The sequence below is a fragment of the Cyrtonyx montezumae genome, unplaced genomic scaffold (assembly GCF_038088225.1).
Source record: "Cyrtonyx montezumae isolate F1298 unplaced genomic scaffold, pur_monq_1.0 scaffold_42, whole genome shotgun sequence".
Lineage (NCBI taxonomy): Eukaryota > Metazoa > Chordata > Aves > Galliformes > Odontophoridae > Cyrtonyx > Cyrtonyx montezumae.
Window position 1 is genome coordinate 476480 of NW_027072048.1, and position 19404 is coordinate 495883.

General features: G+C 56.0%; 3 protein-coding genes across 3 annotated transcripts; 1 reads left to right on the plus strand and 2 right to left on the minus strand.

Annotated features, from left to right (window-relative positions):
- Positions 1-800: 800 nt before the first annotated feature.
- Positions 801-6886, minus strand: ASH2L (ASH2 like, histone lysine methyltransferase complex subunit). The gene is made up of 16 exons (XM_065747139.1): positions 6747-6886; positions 6605-6674; positions 6379-6524; positions 5951-6039; positions 5702-5796; positions 5510-5605; positions 5221-5316; positions 4918-4993; positions 3553-3646; positions 3241-3458; positions 2897-3064; positions 2378-2571; positions 1916-2008; positions 1633-1731; positions 1285-1344; positions 801-999 (listed from the first exon to the last, which is right to left on the minus strand). The coding sequence occupies exons 1-16, from the start codon at positions 6884-6886 to the stop codon at positions 892-894; spliced, it is 1842 nt and encodes a 613-aa protein (XP_065603211.1). The 3' UTR covers positions 801-891.
- A 1166-nt stretch (positions 6887-8052) lies between these two features.
- On the plus strand, positions 8053-9311 carry NODAL (nodal growth differentiation factor). The gene is made up of 3 exons (XM_065747188.1): positions 8053-8146; positions 8335-9071; positions 9159-9311. Exons 1-3 carry the CDS (start codon positions 8071-8073, stop codon positions 9309-9311), a joined length of 966 nt encoding a protein of 321 aa, XP_065603260.1. The 5' UTR covers positions 8053-8070.
- A 4490-nt stretch (positions 9312-13801) lies between these two features.
- Positions 13802-18052, minus strand: EIF4EBP1 (eukaryotic translation initiation factor 4E binding protein 1). Its single transcript, XM_065747160.1, has 3 exons — positions 17830-18052; positions 15334-15504; positions 13802-14223 (listed from the first exon to the last, which is right to left on the minus strand). The coding sequence occupies exons 1-3, from the start codon at positions 17975-17977 to the stop codon at positions 14192-14194; spliced, it is 351 nt and encodes a 116-aa protein (XP_065603232.1). The 5' UTR covers positions 17978-18052; the 3' UTR covers positions 13802-14191.
- Positions 18053-19404: the final 1352 nt, after the last annotated feature.

Sequence of the window (19404 nt, forward strand, 5' to 3'; positions counted from 1 at the left end):
GGCCTCTGCTAGCACCGCAGGCCGTCAGTAGTTGGCAGTACTAATAAGGCTTTAACTAATTAGCCAGGAGCTGGGAGGCGGGGCCGGCCGCTGCTCGGTGTGCCCCACCTGAAGGGGGAGGCTGCTGGGCCCTGCTGGCCAATGACTTGGAGCTTTGAGTGTGCAGTAAAAAGGCCTTGGCTAATTAGTTATCAGAGCCCCGGGAGGCAGTGCCTGCTCAGAGTGCAAATAAATTCAGGACTTCACCTCAAACGCGTCCCCGTCCTTTCCCCAGCGAAGCAGCTCTAAGTTATTTGACACAGGTTTGCATGTCTGTACAGGAAGATTATTTATTCAGTGCTCTGCAACGATGAGCATCAGCTCTGCCACTTCCACAGCCTCAGTTAGCTGTGGGTCCTCAGAGTTTGCAGCGAAGCAAAACAGAAGTCACAGGACAGGAGCAACGTGAGTTGAAAGGGTTTATTTTCAAACTGGCTGCCAGTTCACGTAAAAAAAAACAAACCAAAACCCATCAAAATAAAAGTTTAAAATCAACGTTTCAGTCTCACATGCAGTAGTTCCAACACAACGCTCCTGGATGGGAGAGCAGCTGCTCCCACTGAGCGCTGCCTCCGTCAGGTGGACGTGATCCCAACGCAATGCTTGCTGCCTCAGCTGCCTGCACTGTAAGTCACTGCAGGCTCCACGCGCTGCTCACACGTAGCACCATCCACGCGTGGAAGTGCACTCCGTGGGCTCAGCGTGGGTGCTCAGGTACACGCACGCTGCCAGGAGCGGCGTGGGCTGTGCTGTCCGTTCTCTGACACGTTGTTCTGAGTGATGCACGTTCCTCTAGAATAAAATCCACCTGATTTTGAGATTGGTTGTCGCTTTGTTGCGCTGCTGCTGCTTTTAAGGCTCCCAGGGAGGGCTTCGTCTTCCATCCACCTCTGTCTCTACGTGATACAGGACATCTGCCAGTGTGTGCTCCACTACAGCACCCCAGCCCATGTCGCTCATCTGCAGAGGGAGAAGGCAGCAGTGACTCAGCGTGTGGCACAGAGGGCAGCAGCCCCGCGGGGCTCCAAAAGCACAGCAGAGACAAAAACACGTTTCCTTTTAGCACTGAGCCAGCTCTACCCCTGTGCTGGGCACAGAGGGAAGAGTTAAGGTTGTGCTTTTTTAGAGCTCTCCTTTCTTTAACATTTTTAAATCCCCCACTGTCAATTCCTGGTCCCCTTTTGGTGACAGCACAGCTGAGGTCACTGCTGAGCAGAGGGGTGAGGAATGGCCGTGGTTACTTACGGGGCGGTAGGAGATCTCCCGGGGGGGATACTTGAAATAGGGCCCAAAGTTGATAGAAACCTACAGAGAACATTGGAGAACAGTGCTCAGGAGAACGCTGCAGAATTCTGCTCCCTTTTTCCCCCCCCCATTCTTCAGCCCTGACCCTCTCCACTCCTGAGCTTTAACTTCAACGTACACCTCTGCATTAATGAGGAGCTGGATGAAGTTGTGAAGTTACACAAGTGAACAAATGCACTGTTCTGCACTGACTCCACCACAGCAACTCTGCCCCTCCTCTCTGCTCTGTTCCCAGTGTGCACTATGAGCACCATGCACTTAACAGTCCCTTTCCAAGTACGTTATTACCGTGCAGCCTTTGTACAAAGAAATAGCAGGAAAATAAACTCCTTCAAAGATGTCCTTAAAGGCCACTCCCTGGCTGGCACCGTTCTTGAAGAATATTATCTGAAAAGCAAAATGAGAAGTCTCTCAATGGGATCTCTCACGTTACTTGGGACTCGCAGGGCAATTGTCCAAAGGCAGTGTATCAACAAGGACAACTCCAAATCCATCAGTAGCAGGAAGAGAGAGCAGTGTCAGCATGCTCCCCCCCACTGCTGAGTCCTGCCTCTTCCCCTGCTCAGCTCACCTGGCTGCCTGGTGCTTGCTTTAGGCTCTTCTCTGCTTTGTCCACGAAGTCCTTCTCTTCAAAGTACAAATAGCTTTTAAATTTGATCAAAGCCTGAAATATCAGAAAAAAAAAACCCACAAACCCAACCACTTCAGACAATGGCAAAGCTCTGGGGAAGGCTGCCTGACTGTAACAGGGCCCAAAAGTCATGCACAAATCCTTGAGGAGAAGAGCAGCTGCAACAAGATGTGGGCAGCCTCAGTCAGAGGTCCACGTACAGTGCTCCCCTGCACAACCCCGGGTGAGTGGATTTTGTTTTCCTGAAGTCAATGCTTTTAACTTCACTGCCATGAACTGGAGTGGTACCCAGAGTTAGGCTGGGAAGAATGCACTTCAAACGGGGAAGACCTGGAGCCCAACCAACCCACCATCCTCTGGGGCACACAGCCAAGGTGTCAACAGGCAATCCCCAGACCTCACCTTATCTTTGTAGGTGTCAGGCAGCGATTTGGCAGTCTCAGTATCTTCTGGAAGGCTGATGTAGAAGCCCAGGACGTCGCCCTGGCCGTAGCCAGATGAATAGTGCTTCCCTATGGACTGGTGGAACTTTGTTCCCTTTTTGCTGCGCCAGGAGTAACTGAATTTGTCATATCCCAGAGGTGCCTGGAGGTTCCCTGCAGAAACCAGTGATTCTTTGTGAACGTGCAAAGTGGAGGACAGCCCAGGACGTGTCCCTTCAGCTGCTGGGCTGACAGTAATTAAATACAACAGTCATTAGCATAAAAGCATCCATCAGCACTAAGCACGTGACAGCACTGTGGACCTGCTGCTACTGAAGTCCTGCACAGTTCAGAGAACCTATGGGAAGAGCTCATCCTAGGTAAGGCAGTTACAGAAGGGGAAGAGCTAGGCATCCCTAAATTATCCAGCTTTAAATTACCCAAGGAAAACAAGCAGGGATTAGTTAGAACACAAGGCCTGCTAGAAATGTTCCTTTACCCAGTGGCTGTGACCAGCCTAATCTGGCTGCTGTGTCCGGGGGCATCTCATCCATGGAGATTTCGAAGTACCACGCTCCCTTCCTCACTCCGTGTGATGCTCGGACCATGGAATAGCCCTTCTCACCAACAACAGTCAGCCTGTCATCAGAGATCTTCAGCTGAGGAGCTGCACGGGGAAACAGGAGAGGCAACACAGCTCAATTCGAGCCCCTAACAGGCAAGGAAGTGAACGTAAAGAAGTGGGTTTTGTGTGTTCATCTCTTACACCAATGCCTGCAGCCCCAGTGACTGCTGATAGAAGAGCAGTGTGCACAGCCTGCTCACGAAGAGGAAGCTCTGTACCTCGGTCGTGCAGTGCCAGCAGGACTCGTTCGTACAGGCAGGCTCTGTAGAGGTCCCCGGGAATTGGCTTTCCTGCCCAGCAGTCCAGCTCCAGCTTCTCTGGGTCGGGTGCGTGGGGGTCGGGCTCAGCCAAGATGTAGCGATAGCCGTCCTTGTTGAAGGGGTGCTCCAAGGGGTACCCGTGGGGGGGCAGGCGCTGTGCAGAAAACAACGGGTCGCTGGGAAGCACAAAAGCTACAGGTTGGCATCTCACCGTGGCTACAGCTCAGCTACAGCTCGGCCCAGGCACTGCTGCTGCTCCCCTGCCCTCACCTCCGTGTTTTCTTGGCTGCTCCGGTGGTGGATCCGTCCTGCTGCTTGCGCTTGGCCCCCCTCCCCTTCCCACTGCCTCCTGCAGCAATTCCTCCTTCCAAGAGAAACGACAGCTCGTTAAGCAACTGATGGGCAGAGAGAGCCCGCGAGCGTGGAATCTCCACAATCAGGACACAAAAAGCCACGGCCACATCAGCTCAATGGGTCACATCCGTTCTCCTGCACGGTCAGAACTGGGAAGGACTTCAGCTTTTAACATCACACCGTTTAATTTAAGCTTTACATGAACGATGGGATCTGCATGTACTGCAGATAAACACCTTTCAGAACCACGTGGCAACCAGGCACACAGCGAGCTTCTGTATGAGCAGCACTGCCCCTGTGCTGCACAGGACTCAGACCTCCAAGGAGTGCCATATTCTGCACACACATGACATGATCTAATCCACTCAGCAGCTTTAGCAGAAGTATTGAAGGCTCTGCAGCTTCCCAGCACTCATTTATGCAAGCAAGCCAAGTATCACACCAGCTTACAGACTCAGCCCTCTTGTACAGGTGCTACAATTTAAAACATCCAAAGCATCAGATCACATCTTACAGAGGAGAAGATAAACTAAGTGAAAATGAAACTTCAAGCCAATTGAGTGGGGCAGAATATGACACATCAAAAGCTTCTAACTGTTAAACATTAAGAAGTGAGATGGCTGGTTGGCATTATGCTGCAACCACAGCAGGACACGCTTCTGATCTTTAATTTAATTTAGCTTTTAAGGCAATTGAACACAAAAGATTCCAAACCAACAGCAATACTTAAGTTTTAGAAGCTGAAAGGCAAATATTCACCTCCCAGAGAGGCTCCATCTGTAAGAACAGAAGTGGTACCACATATATGACAAAGTTGCAATCATTAAAGAAGAAAATAAGCAGTGCATGAAAGGGAGACAACGTGGCTTAAACCCCATTTGTAACAGCCCCACTCACCTCCTGCTGGCTCCTGATTCAAAAGGTTTCAAACAGAGCCTTGTGCCCCAGGAAACCTCATCAGCTCTGAATTTTACTACAGCACGATTCCTAAGATTAACCTCGATGAGCACAAAGTTCTTAGCAACACTAAGAGGAACAACAGCAAAACGCAAGCAGTGTTTTAAGGAAATGCACTGCACAGACCTTCCCTGGATCCCTGCAAATCTCAGCGTGAGGAGAGCAGCAGAGGGACAGTGAGACTGCCTGGGTGTGATTGGAATGTGCTGCACAGAACCTCTGGTCACACTGGGTTTAACTGCTGCACCCCCAAACTGATGGAGCTGCACACTCCTGGCTACAGCTCTGCCCCAAATACTGAGGGGAAAAGAAGAAAGAACTTGCCATTTAAATTTCCACTTGTGGATACAGCATTGTTCTGCTTCTGGTTATCGTACGCAGGACCGATGTTGGCAAGATCCTGAAAAAGGAAGGAAACAAAACTAAAGAGATGCACAGTCAGACAAACTCACCACCTGCACGTGCTGGGGTCCCCCAGTGCATCACCTGGCACCACACAAGCTCAGGAGCTCATGTTAGCTTGGATACTTTGTGCTCATCTGACTGAGCATAAGACAGCAGCAAAACCAGCCTGCCTCCCTCCCTCCCCTCCTCCTGAGTGCTCTCCTTCCATCCCTAATCACACACTTGGTCTAGAAGTCCAAACTTCGGGTAATCTTCTTCAGGATCCTTACTCCCTGGGTCCGGATGCTCCTTCACTAAGAACACATCTCTTTCTTTACACTGAAACAGAGAACAGAATAAGACCATCCCAAATCCGTGCACGTGTATTTATACCCGAAGGTGGTATTATTAAAGCACACAGTGAATACCAAGCAGCCACAAGCAGCACCAGAACCATCCCCATTTCACCCTCCTTGAGTGTCAGACAGTGGTTATCACTCACAGAAAACCCTCCATGATCTCAACTACATACCATAGTTTTGACAATATTGTTAGGCCAAGTCATCTTCCCAGGTCTCTGTCTTGTTGTCATACACTCCCAGTATTTATCAATGAATGGGATAATATCCTGTTAAAAAAAAAAACACCAAACCCAGTCTCAACAACTGAGTCTGAAAGTCACAGTGCCACCATTTGAATTTGCTGACTCCCATGCCAGCTGTACCTTATCCTTGGAGAACATGGTTTTTGGATGCTCATCCTGTGTCCTTGACTGCCACGTTAAGTTGGCCAGAGCACTAAGGCACATCTCCTTGAGATCTTAAAAACAAAGGCAGGCCGAAGCTCGAGTTACATTCCATGGGGAGGATAAGCACACAAACATGACCACAGCCACCACCACAGCACGTTCTCCCTCCTAACAACACGGAGATGATCTTGCACAGGGTTTCTCTGAGTGAGCTGTTACACTTACTTGCTTGCTTCCTTAAGAAATACGTGTTCCCACTGTGGTGGCAAACGTTGCAATGGAAGCTGTAGTTGGTCATGAAAGGCAAACAAGACCTGGAAAAGAGCAGAGTGCTTTGTACACCTTGGGAAGAAATGAATGCTCCCCCTTTATAGAAAGAGCACTTTATAGGGTCAGTGATATTTGCATCAGGTTAAGTTCATCATTGGAAAAATGCAAACAATCAAAGTGCCATCTCGTTCCAGAGACACCAAGGGGGGCACCCAAAGGCCACCAACACCAAAAGGGCCCCTGAGGACCACCAGGGAGCACCAATACCAAGGGGCCACCCGCACCTAAGGGCCACCAAGACCAAAGGAGCCCCCGAGGGCCACCCCGGGACCCCCAAAGGAGCACCCCAGACCCACCGAAGCTGCACGCCGGGTGATACGTACGTGGTGTCGATGCCGAAGGTGTCGGCCGTGAACCACTTGGTGCAGATGCCGCACTGCAGCTCGATCTCCCCGAGCTGCCGCCCGTTCTCCTCATCCACCGACCCCGTCTGTGCGTCCGCGGCCTCGGGGCCGTCCGGGGCGGGCTCCTGCGGGGCGGCGCGGCTCCGGTTACCGCCGTCGGGCCCTTGGCGGCCCTCGCACCCACCTCGCTACGGCTCCCACGTACCATGGGGTCCTTCCCGCTCGCGGTTTCGGTCTCCGCGGCCCCGGCAGTGTCCCCCGGTGCGGCCTCCCCCCTGCAAGGCCACAAACGACGCCTCAGCGCGGTTCCCCCCCCCCCCCGCCGCCCCTCCAGCCCCGCGCCCTACCCGCTCTCGGTGTCGGCGGCGCTCGGCTCGGGCGGGGCGGGCGGTTCGGCGCTCGGGGGCTCCGGGGCCGTCTCCGCGCTCTCCCCCGCGGTCGCCGCCATCGCCGCGGTCGCGGTCGTCGTCGCCGCCGCCGCCGCCATCGCTGTGGAAGATTCTCGCGAGAGTTGGTTGTCGCTGCGAACGCTCTCGCGAGCGTTGGCCCTGCGCGCTGCTCTCGCTTTCTCTCTTCAAAGGGCGATGCTCGCGGTGGGACCCACGGCCCCGCGCCCCCTGTCGGTGGGGATAACGGGATGTGACGTCACCGAGGATGGGGTGACGTCATTCTGCTCGGTCGTGACGTCACGCGGGCGGAGGGCGGGGCCGCCGTCCCTATAAGGGGGCAGAGAAACGGGCCTCGTTCAGCTGCTCAGCAAGAGTGCAAAGTGGGGTCACAAAAGCATCACGAAGTGGTGGAGGTTGGAAGGGAGCTCCGGAGATGGCATCTGTGCCCAGATGGACACCTACAGCGGGCTGCCCTGCACCGTCTTTGGTTACAACAGATGAAAACGTTATCCCAGAAGCAGCTGAAAAAGTAAATCATATATCAGAGTTATGAGGAAAGGAGAGGAGGCAGTGACACCGGACAGAGAGTCCCACGTGGGCTCTGTGGGTTATTCCGGTCTCCTCTTCTCCATAGGACAATGAAAGTGGAAGAGTTCAGAGGAGAGCATCAATGATTTCCACAGCACCACGCCCCATAACTGCGTTATAGATCATTTAGGGAAGGAGGGGATGTGTGTCTTCAAAACTGTCCGTGGATGAATGGATGGGATCGATCATTCCCTGGCAGGAATCGCTGGATTCTCTGTGACCCCCCCGGGCTCCCCCCAGCTCCGGTGCTGCATGCAAGGGAAAAGCTGAGCCACAGAACATGGGATGCTTAACACTGGCATAAACACGGAGGAGTGATCTATTGGGGACAGTAAACGTGGAGAAGACGGCCAGACCGGGGGTCTGCTCGTTAAAAAGTAAAGAAATAAATACTAATCATAATTAATGAATGTTTGGACCCTCGGGTCCCAGAGTCGGGCTGGGGGATCCCGAGAGAGACGGGAGAGGGACGAGAGCACGGGGAGGGGTGGGGAGGAGGAGGGCTGGGGGGTGGATAGGGACGGGAGAAAGAGGGGAGGGGGCTCTCGGGGCGGCGCTCGGGGCAGCGCTACAAATAGCGAGCGGTGCTCGTCCCGGTGCAGCCATGCGGACCCCACTGCACCCCGTCCTGCTGCTGCTGCTGCTCTGCAGCCCCGTCCTGCTGCGCTCCGCACCCCCCCGCTGTCCCCCTCTGATGCTGCAGCTGCTCCGCTCTCCCCCCGCACCGCTCCGCACCGCCGCCGCCACCGCGCTCAGCATCGCCCCGCACGGTGAGTGGGACCGGGACCGGGACCGGCGCTGCCCCTGCGCGTCCCTCTCCATGGGGACAGCACCGTCCCCATGCATCCCTGCCCCAGCACAGGCACTGACCCCAAGCATCCCCATCCCCGAGCGTCCCTGACCGCGAGCATCCCCGTCCCAGCCCCGCGGGCGCTCACCGTCCCCGCTTGCCTTCCAGGCTCCCTGCAGAACGGGTCCCGCTGGGCACTCTCCTTTGACATGACGTCCCTGTCCGGCAGCCAGGAGGTGAGCCTGGCCGAGCTGCGCATCCGCCCGCACGCTCTGCCCGTGTCCCTGTCCCACAACGTCACCGTGGACATCTACCACAGCCCACGGCCGCCGTGCCAGGGCACCAAGGAGCTCTTCCTGGGCACCGTGGCTGGTGGCCCCTCGTCCCAGCAGGCTGACTGGGCAGTGTTCAACATCACCAGCACGCTCAGAGCGTGGCTGCACCAGGACGCAGCTCCTGATCCTGCAGCCACCCCGGCCACGGTCCCACCGGGATCAAGTCGCCCTGACCCCCAGGAGACAGTGGTGCCCCGGGAGCTGGCGGACAGCGTCCTGCTGCTCGTCTTCTCCAAGGACAAAGCACCCGGAGAGCACAGCCTCCTCAGGGCGGTGGAGAGCTCCAAGCACGTCATGCGCGACGGCGGCCCCAGGGATGCTGGCACCCGCCGGCACCGCCGCACCAGGAAGGAGAGGCAGAGGATCAGGGTGAGCGATGCTCCTGCCGCCAGCCCGGGGGACGAGGCCAAGTCCCTGTGCAGGAGGGTGGACATGACGGTGGACTTTGAGCAGACGGGCTGGGGCAGCTGGATCGTCTACCCCAAAAAATACAACGCCTACCGCTGCGAGGGGCTGTGCCCATCACCCGTGGACGAGAGCTTCAAGCCCACCAATCACGCATACATGCAGGTAAGAGGGTCTTGCTGCCCCGTGCTCCCCCCACCCCTGTGCCCCACGCGGATGGGAGCTGATGCTGTGTCCCCGTGTGTCCCGCAGAGCTTGCTGCAGCTCTACAAGCCCGGCCAGGTGCCGTGCCCCGCCTGCTCGCCCGTCAGGATGAGCCCCCTCTCCATGCTGTACTACGAGAAGGGAGAGATCGTCGTCCGCCACCACGAGGACATGGTCATCGAGGAGTGTGGCTGCAACTGAGGGGGCCCTGTCCCCAGTGCACCGAGCCCTCAGCTCTGTGTCCCACGTGCCTGCAGGTCTGGCTGTGCTGGGACACGAGTGGGGACGCAGCAGGGAATGTCCCCTGCGGTGGCAGTGCTGTGGGGCACGCACACACCCAGGTGAGGAGTGGGGAGGTCACTGGGAACGGCTCTGCAGGAGAAGCCTGAGCTCCCCGAGCTCCCTCCTGCCTGGCTGACGCTGTGCAGGGCTCTGTGCGTTGCACACCATGAGCTCCTGGTGCTGGAGGATCCCCGAGGGACATCTGCAGCACTGACAGCCATCCACGCTCAGCACCCAAAGAACTGAGATTTGCAGCATTTTCTCTGATGTTTTCTATTGTACTTCCGTTAAAATTCTATCAGATTGCTATTAAAAGTTTACAGTGAAAGTCCGGGTGAGCTGGGTGCCCCTGGGAGCAGCACGTCCAAGCCCCTCCCTCCCCCCCACCTCCTGTCTGTCCCAGATCCCCATCCATTGCTGCTCCCATCTGCACTGGGCTCACACTTTCCCAGCCCCTCGCTGGATGGGGTGGTGGAGGAAAGGCTGTGTTTGTACAATCCCTCAATAAATTATGTATTTAAGCAAAACCCGCTCAATCTGTGCCTCTTCCCACCTCCTCACCCCTCCCCCCCCTCTCCCTTCGCTGCTGGGTGGTCTCTGGGGTGCACCCCCCAGCTCTGGTGCGAGCAGCTGGGCGGCAAATGGGTGTCCCGACCTCCCAGGAGCAATGCACAACTGCAGCCCCCCCAGTGCTCCGCCACGAGGCACAGCCTCACCCCGACCCTGGGAGGCACGGGGGGGGGGGGGTTGGGGGCTCCCTGCGTGCGGCACACGAAGGGCTCTGTAGGACAAAGGGACTCCCAAACGATGCAGTGGGAATAGATATCGCCCTGCTGCAGGGTCGGGAAAACGAGGATGATGAAGGAGCTGTTCCCACCCTGAACGCAGATTGCGGGTTGCTCAACAGCAGGCAGGGAAGCACCTGCAGCCTTTGAAGGGAAAAGGAGGGCTGAGTGGATTTTCCGTTTATTTACCCCTCGGAGATAAGGGGAGGGCTGCGCTCTCGCACTGCGGTAACCTCGAGCGGGGCGGGGGGGCTGGGGCAGAGCCGCTCCCCCGTCGGACCCCCTGCCCCGACTCCACATCCCCAATCCACATCGCGGCGGCGGGGAAACAAAGCGCGTCTGTGTCCCCGCTCCGTCATTAGAGGGTCATTTGCGGGAGCTGTTAAGTGCTGGGAGAGGGCGGCCGTGCTGCTAACCCCCGGCGGGGGGCACGCACCCGGGGTCCGGGCTCTGCGCTCTGCCAGGAATGGGCCCCGCATTTTTTCTCCCTTCTTTTGCATTCTAGGAATGTGCTCTTCAATGCTGTTGCGCCGAGAGGGACGGCATCTCCCTCCCTCGCCTGCCAGCTCCCTGCCCTCTGCCCCTCGCAGCCCCTCGTTGCCCCCAGACCCTCTCCAGGGGCCGTATCTCCGAGATCTCTCCCCCTCCATCACCTCTGTCTGAGAGGGTTCAAAAGTTATCGTGGGCAGACGGCCCCGTGAGAGCGGGTGGGAAAACACAGGCTGGGACTGCTGCTGGGGGGGGGGACATCAAAGCTGGGCCGTGGCAGGTATCAGCGCTGGGGATGGGGATGGGGACGGATCCTGCGAGCTGCCCGGCCCAATACACATCGGCTGCGGGACAGACTCGGGACAGCCAAGCTGTCGGGCGGCCGCAGCCTTCGGTGCTGCTTGCTGGGGGGTCCTGCGCTCCTGGGGGCACGGCCAGGCTGCGCTCATGGGGACGCAACGCCGACCCTAACGTCAGCACCAACCCTTCAGCACCACGGCGGGGGCAGCGCACGGCAGGGGTGGTTGGAGGGGATGCAGGAGCCCAAGGGCACCGCCTCCTGCCCCACATTTTGTACCCGGGAGCCGCTGGGCAGAGCCGAAGGGGGCACGCGTCCACGGAGGCGACGATAAGAGCAGTTTATTTTGGTCTTATGGGGAAAGAAGGAGGGAGAACAAACAGATGGAAGGGCTTATCAAAGGCACAGGGCGATATTTGCTCAGTGGGTTGATTAAGGCACTGTTCAGGTCGGGCAGGCAGCAGTAGTCCCATGACTGGGACGTGGAGCAGGACGAAGGCCCTCTGCTCTGCCTTGCTGCAGACAAAAGGGGCAGGGAGAGAAAATGCAGTGACAAAAGCAACACTTGTCCCCTTGTACCTCCCTGGAGCATCCCAGCTGTGCCATGCAGCCACCCACGGCCACTTCACCTCCCACTGTGTGAGCAGCAGTGCCTACACCACTGCCTGTCCCTGCTCCGAGCACAAAGCAGTGGGTGAGGAGCAAACGCTGACACAGAAGGGGCCTTCCTGGGAGCACCAAGCTGCCCTCTGCATGGCTCGGGGCTCTGGGTATGCAGGAGATTAACCCCGAAAGCCTGGCTGAAGGATGTAGCACCACAAAGGGATGCTGAGGATGCCTGGTCCCACGTCACCACCAACCTCCTGCAGCTGCACAGTGCAGCACTGAGGGCACTGATGTGCCCATGGCCCCAGGGCCCCACTCTGCCATTCCTACAGGAATCCCAACGTGCACAGAGCCCGTTTCACACCTGCCCAGGTGCTCCTCCCTCTGCCCACGTCGCTGTGGTGGGCAGCAGGGGCTTTGATGCTCCTCCAGATCTACATATGCACGCAGACACCGATGCATAACTACCTCAGGAGCAGACAAAATACTTAGCACCTAAATAAGCACTGCACACCGTGGCCCCCTGAGCGTGGGGGGAGGTAACAGGGTTTAGAGGAATTACTTGCAATAGCTGTCACTTGTTCAAAAAAGCCCTCAGAGCTGCTTTTGTACTGACACGAAAACCCACCACCCCAACGCTGCTGCTCTTGGGTAAGGTCAGAAAATGGGTTCCTACTGCTGTAAGAAGAACAGACACTGCTTTGTGGCCCCTTCCAGGGCTCACCAGCACTGCAGCTCTGCTGAGTCCCCACCCCACACAGGGGAGGCTCGGGCACAGCAGCTGCAGCACCCGAAGGGACGAGCACATGGCAGGGCTCTGCCCAGCTCTGTACTTCACAGATAGCAGAGTGCATCTGCTCTGGGTGCTGCATCTCAGGATAGTAAGAGGAGGGAGGGGGGAAACAGACCTTACCACGCCTGCTCACGACAGCTATACCATTACAACTGCTTTAATTGCAAAGTCATGCTCGTGCTTTGGTTCAGGCACAGCTTCAGCACTGAATGCACGCACTTCACTGCTGCCAACACCATCCCCTGAGCCTGCCACGGCCGACCCCTGAGAAACCAGGTCAGACCGACTCACATCACCGGGGTGAGGTCTCTTCTAAACGACCCTCCCGCCCCAGAAAGCACAGCTGGAGCTGCTCTGCAGAAAGCAGCTTCACTCCGAGCACACGTGAACCCCTCTGAAGATACTGAGCTGGAAGGACGAGTCAGCCCCAGCTGCAGGACACAGCTCACAGTGGTAGCAGCTGCTCACACCACCGCCAGCAATTGGTGTGGAGCTGCAAGACTGATAGTGACAGTGGAAGGCAGTGAGACTGAGCGCGCTCCCATTAAGGCTTCAAAAAGCGTTTTATCTTATCTTCAGAAATGCAAGTTTTATCTGCATCAATTGCTTTGACTGTTTCTTTTGTTACTCGTTATTTAAGGCTTGCATATCATAATGCCACGATTGAGCTTAATTAGCAGATATTTAAGTACTATCGACTAAGACTGATTTAAGGAGATGCTCATTGTCTCGGAGGAAGTCCCAAGTTCAGGCCACGTCCTAATACGCTTTGTTTTCCTTTGAAGCACCTCCTCAGCCATTAGCACCATCTCTAAAGCAATAAAACAGGGCATGTTAGAGACTACTGCAGCACTGGAGACCAGAAATATAAATGCCTTTTTTGGGAGAGATGACTCTCAGCTGAAGTCCCAACCTCCCAGTTAAACCCAGGAGCCTTAATTCCTTCCCACTACATTATAGGAAAGAGAGGGATGTGTTCATAAAGAAACCCTGGGAAGTGTGACAGTTAGGCACTATTACGTGCTGGATGGGCAGCACAGGAGCTGAGGCGTGGCAGAGCAGTCAGGGAACTCTGCCCAGCTGCAGGGGGCTCCTACTGAACTCATTTGAGACACTTCACCTGAGGCCTGACTGAGCCCTGCCCTCTGGAGAGGATGATTAGGAGAAAAACTCAGGGACATCCACACCACGAGCCGGCAAAGGAGCGATCCGAAAGCACACCACGGATGGTTTTGGGTTGCTATTTCTGGAAGCAGACTTGGAGCACACACACTTCCTGCAGTGATCAGGTGTTACTCGTGGTACAGATGCAGCTGTTTTCAAGGAGGGCTTAATGCATCCATCTCTGGGGGAACCCCAAAAGTGCAGCGCTGATCCCAAGTCTGCATGCAAAACCACCCCACCGATTCCAGAACAGGCTGCTAGCTGCAAGCTGAAATGAACACAGGCCAGAAGCAGTATTTATTGCATTAATCTGCATACCAGGAGAGTCAAACTGATTTATTTCTCCCATATATTGCATTTCTGTAACTTTTACAGTATTAAAATGATTAACAAAAGCATAAAACTGGAAACAAAAACGATCACTGAGACTGTCTCCCCTGGCACCTCATCATCAGCAGGGACTGCACTGAGTGCTCACAGCCACACAGAGAGGCTGAGATTCAGTCCTTGTAACAGGATATACTCTGTTCTCAGGAGGGAATAAACTGCCTTTCCCAGGAAGCAGGAAGGCACTCAAGGCGTGGGCTGCTTTAAGCCTGGCTGGTGGGAATCCTCAAACAAGGTCCTGGTTCTTCACTGGAGAAGCACTCTCAGGGCACGTGCTTTAGATGTCCATGTCAAACTGCTCTTCTTCACCTGTTGAGAAGGAGCAAACATAGATGGGTCCTGAAAGCTTCAAATTAAATACCACACGTTGTACTGAAGCAATGTGCAGCTGTACCTAAGAAATGGATTTGTGTGGACTTAAGGTCTGCGTTCAAGAAGCAAGCCTGGCATCAAGAACAGCGCGAGCAGAAAGCAGGCTTCCCTCCTCACAGCGAATGTCAGGCAGAGCCAGGAGCAGAGGAAATGCCCTTTACATCCTCTCTCCACTTGGGTTTCGCTGGTACAGACCTCCGCTGCCAGAGGCAGATGAGTGCAAGTTTTACTGCTCGGTTATCTGTATCGCTGCCACCTAGCTCATGCAACCTGACAGGATGCCAACGAGAACAGCAGTGCTCTGTTCCTGACAGCAGAACTTCTCTGGGGGAAAGAAGGCACAGCCGAGCAGGGACACAGCACACAGCCAATGCTTCAGTCTGCCACGGAGTCCAGGGAGCCACTAAAGGACTTAATTTAGTAGTTGGGTAGAGATAGTGATAGGAGGATGGTTGGACTAGATGATCTTATAGGTCCTTTCCAACCTTATGAACTTATGAACTAAAGGTCACAACTGTGTAAAAACCATTAAGCAATACCGACCTCATAGAGATCTGGCTCAGAGTAAGCAGGGAAGCCAGCTACCGAGCTCAGAGCTTTATTTTTAGGGACAGGACTATTGATGACACTCAGAAGGTTCAGGTTGCTTTGAGGAGCAGTCTCAGCTCTGTAAAATGAGAGCTGCAGTTCTTGCTGCTGCCACGATGACTTTGGGTGCATTCACAAAGCAATCTCCATTCTGCTGTGGACCAATTTCTACCCTGCAACCTCGTGCACCACTGCCAACTTCGGCAGTGAAAAACTCCCAAACAATTCCTACTCTGAAGTGATAAACAGAGGCAAAAACAGCTGCACCCTCTCTCACACCACGGGGCTCTTAATCCTGAGTGCTGAAGTCATGAGAACAGTGGCGACAACACAAATGGCACCGAAATGATTGAGAACTTATCAGTGTTATCCGTGGCTTCCAGGCATCTCCCGGCCCCGTGGGTGTACGCTGCTGTATCTCTAGGGAACAGCAACACTCACTTGTCCTTGTGTACCCACCTACATTGGCTTTCTCATCATAGTTCTGGACGTGGTTGTTCTCGACCTTTAACTCCTCCACGACGGGGCTGGTAACACCTGGAATGTCCGGAAGGTCAGAGGGCGGTGTTTTGGCAACCGGAGAATTACGGCACTCCATCAAGAACTTACGATCATAAATAATCCTGGTTCCTGGAAGGAGAAGGCAACGCGGGCAGGCTTTAAGGTTTTGATGTATGAAAGATATGTGTGTCATCTCCCAAGCACAGCTGCCAGTCTGCTGCACACAGAGTGCACTCCAGAGCTCCCAGCGAGGCTGCGTGCAACAGATCTTACATTAGGCAGAAGGGTCCAGAGCACAGAAAAACCCAGAGAAAGAGGAGTAAATGATGAACCAGAGGACATGCTGCTCTGAAGCAGAGCAGTGCAGCTCCAGCAGACTGCAGCAAGGCTCAGAGGGAGCTGCAGAGCTAGGACTCCGTGTCGTTTTCTAGGAATACCACCAGAACAAACGGCACATTCCTAGTAAAGGAACTGGTGCTGGAAAAAGTCCAAAACCACACACAGAAAATGAATTCCTCCAAACAGACCACAGCCCTAACCCAGGAATCACTGACAAACATCTTTTTTTTATCCCTAGAAGGCATGCTGCCATCTGCCTTTCTGGACTGCTGCTCTACTTCCCTCCCAGCACGAGGGAAAAGCAGCTTCAGGAGCACTGCCTGCAAAGCTACAGCTGCAAGAACACAACGCAGGAAAATAAACTCCATCTGCCCAGGAACGTTAAGCTCACTTTGTTTTGAAGCACTTTAACAACACTGCATGACGTTTCAAGGACATTCTGAGTTCCCAAAACAACGGAAAACACTTCCCAATAAAATATTTTGAGTTTGAGCTGTCCTGCTCGATCGAGGAGGGGAACTGATCCCATTCAGAACTGCAGCGTGGCAGCTGGCCCGGACTCGATAAGGACAACTGTTACCCTGCACACCAAGTGTTAAATTACAGGGAGGTTGCGAGAGCAAGGACAGCAGTTCCTAGAACTGCAGCTCGTGTACCCAGGATCAGGAGCACAGTCCATAACTGGCAGCCACAGCTCTCCCTCCCGCTCTGCATTCATCTGCTGCTTCACGTGCCCAGCGCTCCTGAAAGCTGACACCCCCAGCAAGCCGAGGTGGGAGGGCAGCAGTGGCTGTCAGAGGGGCACGGGCTTCCAACAGAGCTTGGAGCAGCCAGAGCAGCTCTGCTGCAGCTTGCATGGTGTTCAGACACACGTGGGCTTGGGGAAAGAAAACGTGTGCCCTCAGCAAAGGGCGCGGCGCCAAGGCAAGCATGAAGGGAATACCAAAGAACAGGCTATGCTGAAAGGTCACACGTCACCTCTTACACGCTCCTCGTTCCCTTAACACTGTTTTTTGTTAACCTCTGCTGCCCACAGTCAGGAAAACCAGCTTTTTCCTGTGCTACCAGGGACAGGGAGTCTCTTCATGCCACCATCCCTTCGCTGAGCCCGCAGATCACCGGAGCTCTGGCACTGAGCCCTCCTTCCACCCTCAGCCACGTGCTGCCTGCAGGCAGAGGGGGCTTCAGAGGTTGCAGTGCTCAGTTATTCTCTGAAAATCAGGCCCGGGTTTGGCATGGCAAATGATTTGCTTCTTCCTTCTGACTTCAGCAACTGCTCTGCAAGAAGTCTCGGGCTCATCTCAGCAGGCTGCACTTGGTGCTCTCCTGGCTCAGCCCCAAAGCCTTCAGTGAACCCCAGTGCCTTAACACAGGCAGTTCAGTGTGAAGGGCACTGACAACCATTCTCAGGACTGCTCTCCCTCGGGACCTGGACAGGAAGCACTGTGCTGTCACAGGAGCACCCGGGGCTTTGCCAGGAGCACACACCCTCACAGCAAACAGCTCTGTGCTTTCCTTCCACGCTCTGGACATTCATTAACTCTGCAGCACAGACAAACAAACGATAACCCCGGAGGGCTCGTTATGCTGCACTTATTATCCACCTCCATTCAGCTACACGAGATGCATTCTGTTTCTCCTCTCTTCCATGACATAATCACCGTGAGTGCTGTTCAAGCACTTCAGCCACTTGCTGCTTTCACCGAAGGGAGAACGTGGCAGAAATAACGCAAACCCTTCAGTTCCCCGACACAAAACACTCGGGTGCATCAGCGGTGCCGACTTCCCCTTTCTCTCTGCGTTTTTACCCCACGGGACGTTCGATGGCGTAAAGGCAGCGCCCGCCCGCACGGCTCTGAGCACACAGCGCGCAGCCCCGCGGTTTCACCACTCACACCGGTCCTTCCAGCGGGGATCGTTTTATGAGAGGTGGGAAAAGAGCAGAACAAAAACCGGAGCCCCGGGAGCGGGCGGGCGGCCCCACAGCCCCACACGGGACACGACGACCCCAACTCCCCCCCCAAAATATCTCAAACTACGGCTGCACCGCAGAACCCGCCTCATGGCGGAGCCCTCACAGCGAGCCCATCCCCCACCCCGGGCCCGGCCGCTCACCGCCCGGCGTGGTCCCGAAGACGGTTCCCCCCGGCGTGGTGCTGTAGTCACCGGGCGGCAGCGGGGCGCCGTCGGGCAGCGCCAGGCGCTTGCCGGGGCCCGGGATATCGCGGCTCGGCGTCTGTCCCTGGCAGCAGCGGCCCGACATGGCGCCGGGGCTCGGCCTGCTCCCGCTGCTGCTGCGGCCGCCCCGCCGCCTGCCCGCCGCTTCCGGTGCAAGCCACGCCCCTTCCGCCGCGCGGCGCGACGGGAATCGCAGAGGGGCGGGGGATTCGCTTGTGGGCGTGGCTTATGGTACATTAGGGCGTGGCCGAGTGGGAGGTGCGGTCCAATGAGGGGGCGTTGCACGAGGGGCGTGGTCCAGGGAAGGGGCGGGGCTCTGTGCGCACGCGTAGTCACGTGTCTGCGGCTTGTGGGTCCCGCGCCACGTGGTGCCCGTGGGGTCCGCGGGGTCTCTGTGCTGTCAGTGCTCCCGCTGAGCCCCGCTTCCCTCACTAGCTCCCCACGGCTCCCAGTGCCTCCCGCCTACCCCAGCGCCCATCCATGTGCCGCTGCACAGCCCCTCTCCTCGCTGTCTGCTGCGTCAGTCTCCGTGCTGGGCAGGAAAGCACCGTGTCCGGCCGTGCTGGGTGACGCCAGCCTTGACCCCCGACCAGCAAGGCGCCTAGGCACCGTCTAATGAGGCCTGAGGCGTTTCCTCCTCCTGCTCGCAGAGAATAGGCCATTATGGGGTCAAGGAGCTGTGGGGAGGTCGGCTGCTGGGGCACATCCTGGCTGGGGTGGAGCTGGGGGCCACCGTCCCTGCGATGTCTGGGTATTGTCCCCTGGAGCCTGGCATCCCATAGGATCTCAGGTCAGGGGGCTAACCCTGACCTACAAGGCTGTGGGGTACTGGGAGCCCTGAGCCCCAACGAGGGGACAGGGCACAGCCCTGGGCTGGCAGCAGTGTCCTTCCCGTGTGTGCTGATAACATCTCTGCAGGGATGGAGCTGGCAACATGTAGCCCCAGGAATGCACAGTCCTAACAATGGTCCTTCCTCCCCATCCACTCATTTCCCACTTGGAATGAAGATAAAAAGCAGAGAGGAGGAGGAGAAGGCACCTGGAGCAGGGCAGGGAGCAGCCAGCCGTGGGCCATCCATCAGCAGTGGTTCCGTGGAAAGCATGGCACCCATACTGGGTTGGCAGCACCCATTGGTGACAATGTATTCACCTCTGGGGCATTTTATCTTTCCAAAAGAGCTGGACAGCCTTTATCATCCTCATGTGAGAGAAGGTTATCACCTTATGGCCTTCTAAACTGGGAACAGAAATGCACTTGTGGGTGTTTGTCCCTTCTGCACGCTGACTGCTGCTTTGCCCACTGGTGGGAACTTCTGCCTGTGGAACCGGGATAGGGTTTGGTGAAAACCCTTCTCCCCTGGCAGGCTTCTGCTGGAGGCAGCTCTCTGCTACGGCTCATGGAAAGCACTCCCTGTGGGCCATGAAATATTGGCTATTTCTGCACGGGTGCCCCGTGGCACCCACCCATCACCAAGGGGAAGGCAGCTGGGGGTGTCCCTGAGCCGCGGCATT

Coding starts and splice junctions, on each gene's coding strand:
- ASH2L (XM_065747139.1), bottom strand. CDS start 6,886: ATGGCGGCGGCGGCGGCGACGACGACCGCGACCGCGGCGATGGCGGCG. Junction 5,606..5,701: donor CCATGTTCTCCAAGGATAAG/GTACAGCTGGCA, acceptor TTTTTTTAACAG/GATATTATCCCATTCATTGA. Junction 1,732..1,915: donor AGCAAGCACCAGGCAGCCAG/GTGAGCTGAGCA, acceptor TTTGCTTTTCAG/ATAATATTCTTCAAGAACGG.
- NODAL (XM_065747188.1), top strand. CDS start 8,071: ATGCTGCAGCTGCTCCGCTCTCCCCCCGCACCGCTCCGCACCGCCGCC. Junction 8,147..8,334: donor GCTCAGCATCGCCCCGCACG/GTGAGTGGGACC, acceptor CTTGCCTTCCAG/GCTCCCTGCAGAACGGGTCC. Junction 9,072..9,158: donor CCAATCACGCATACATGCAG/GTAAGAGGGTCT, acceptor TGTGTCCCGCAG/AGCTTGCTGCAGCTCTACAA.
- EIF4EBP1 (XM_065747160.1), bottom strand. CDS start 17,977: ATGTCGGGCCGCTGCTGCCAGGGACAGACGCCGAGCCGCGATATCCCG. Junction 15,505..17,829: donor CTTCGGGACCACGCCGGGCG/GTGAGCGGCCGG, acceptor TTCTCCTTCCAG/GAACCAGGATTATTTATGAT. Junction 14,224..15,333: donor TGATGAGAAAGCCAATGTAG/GTGGGTACACAA, acceptor CCTTCTCAACAG/GTGAAGAAGAGCAGTTTGAC.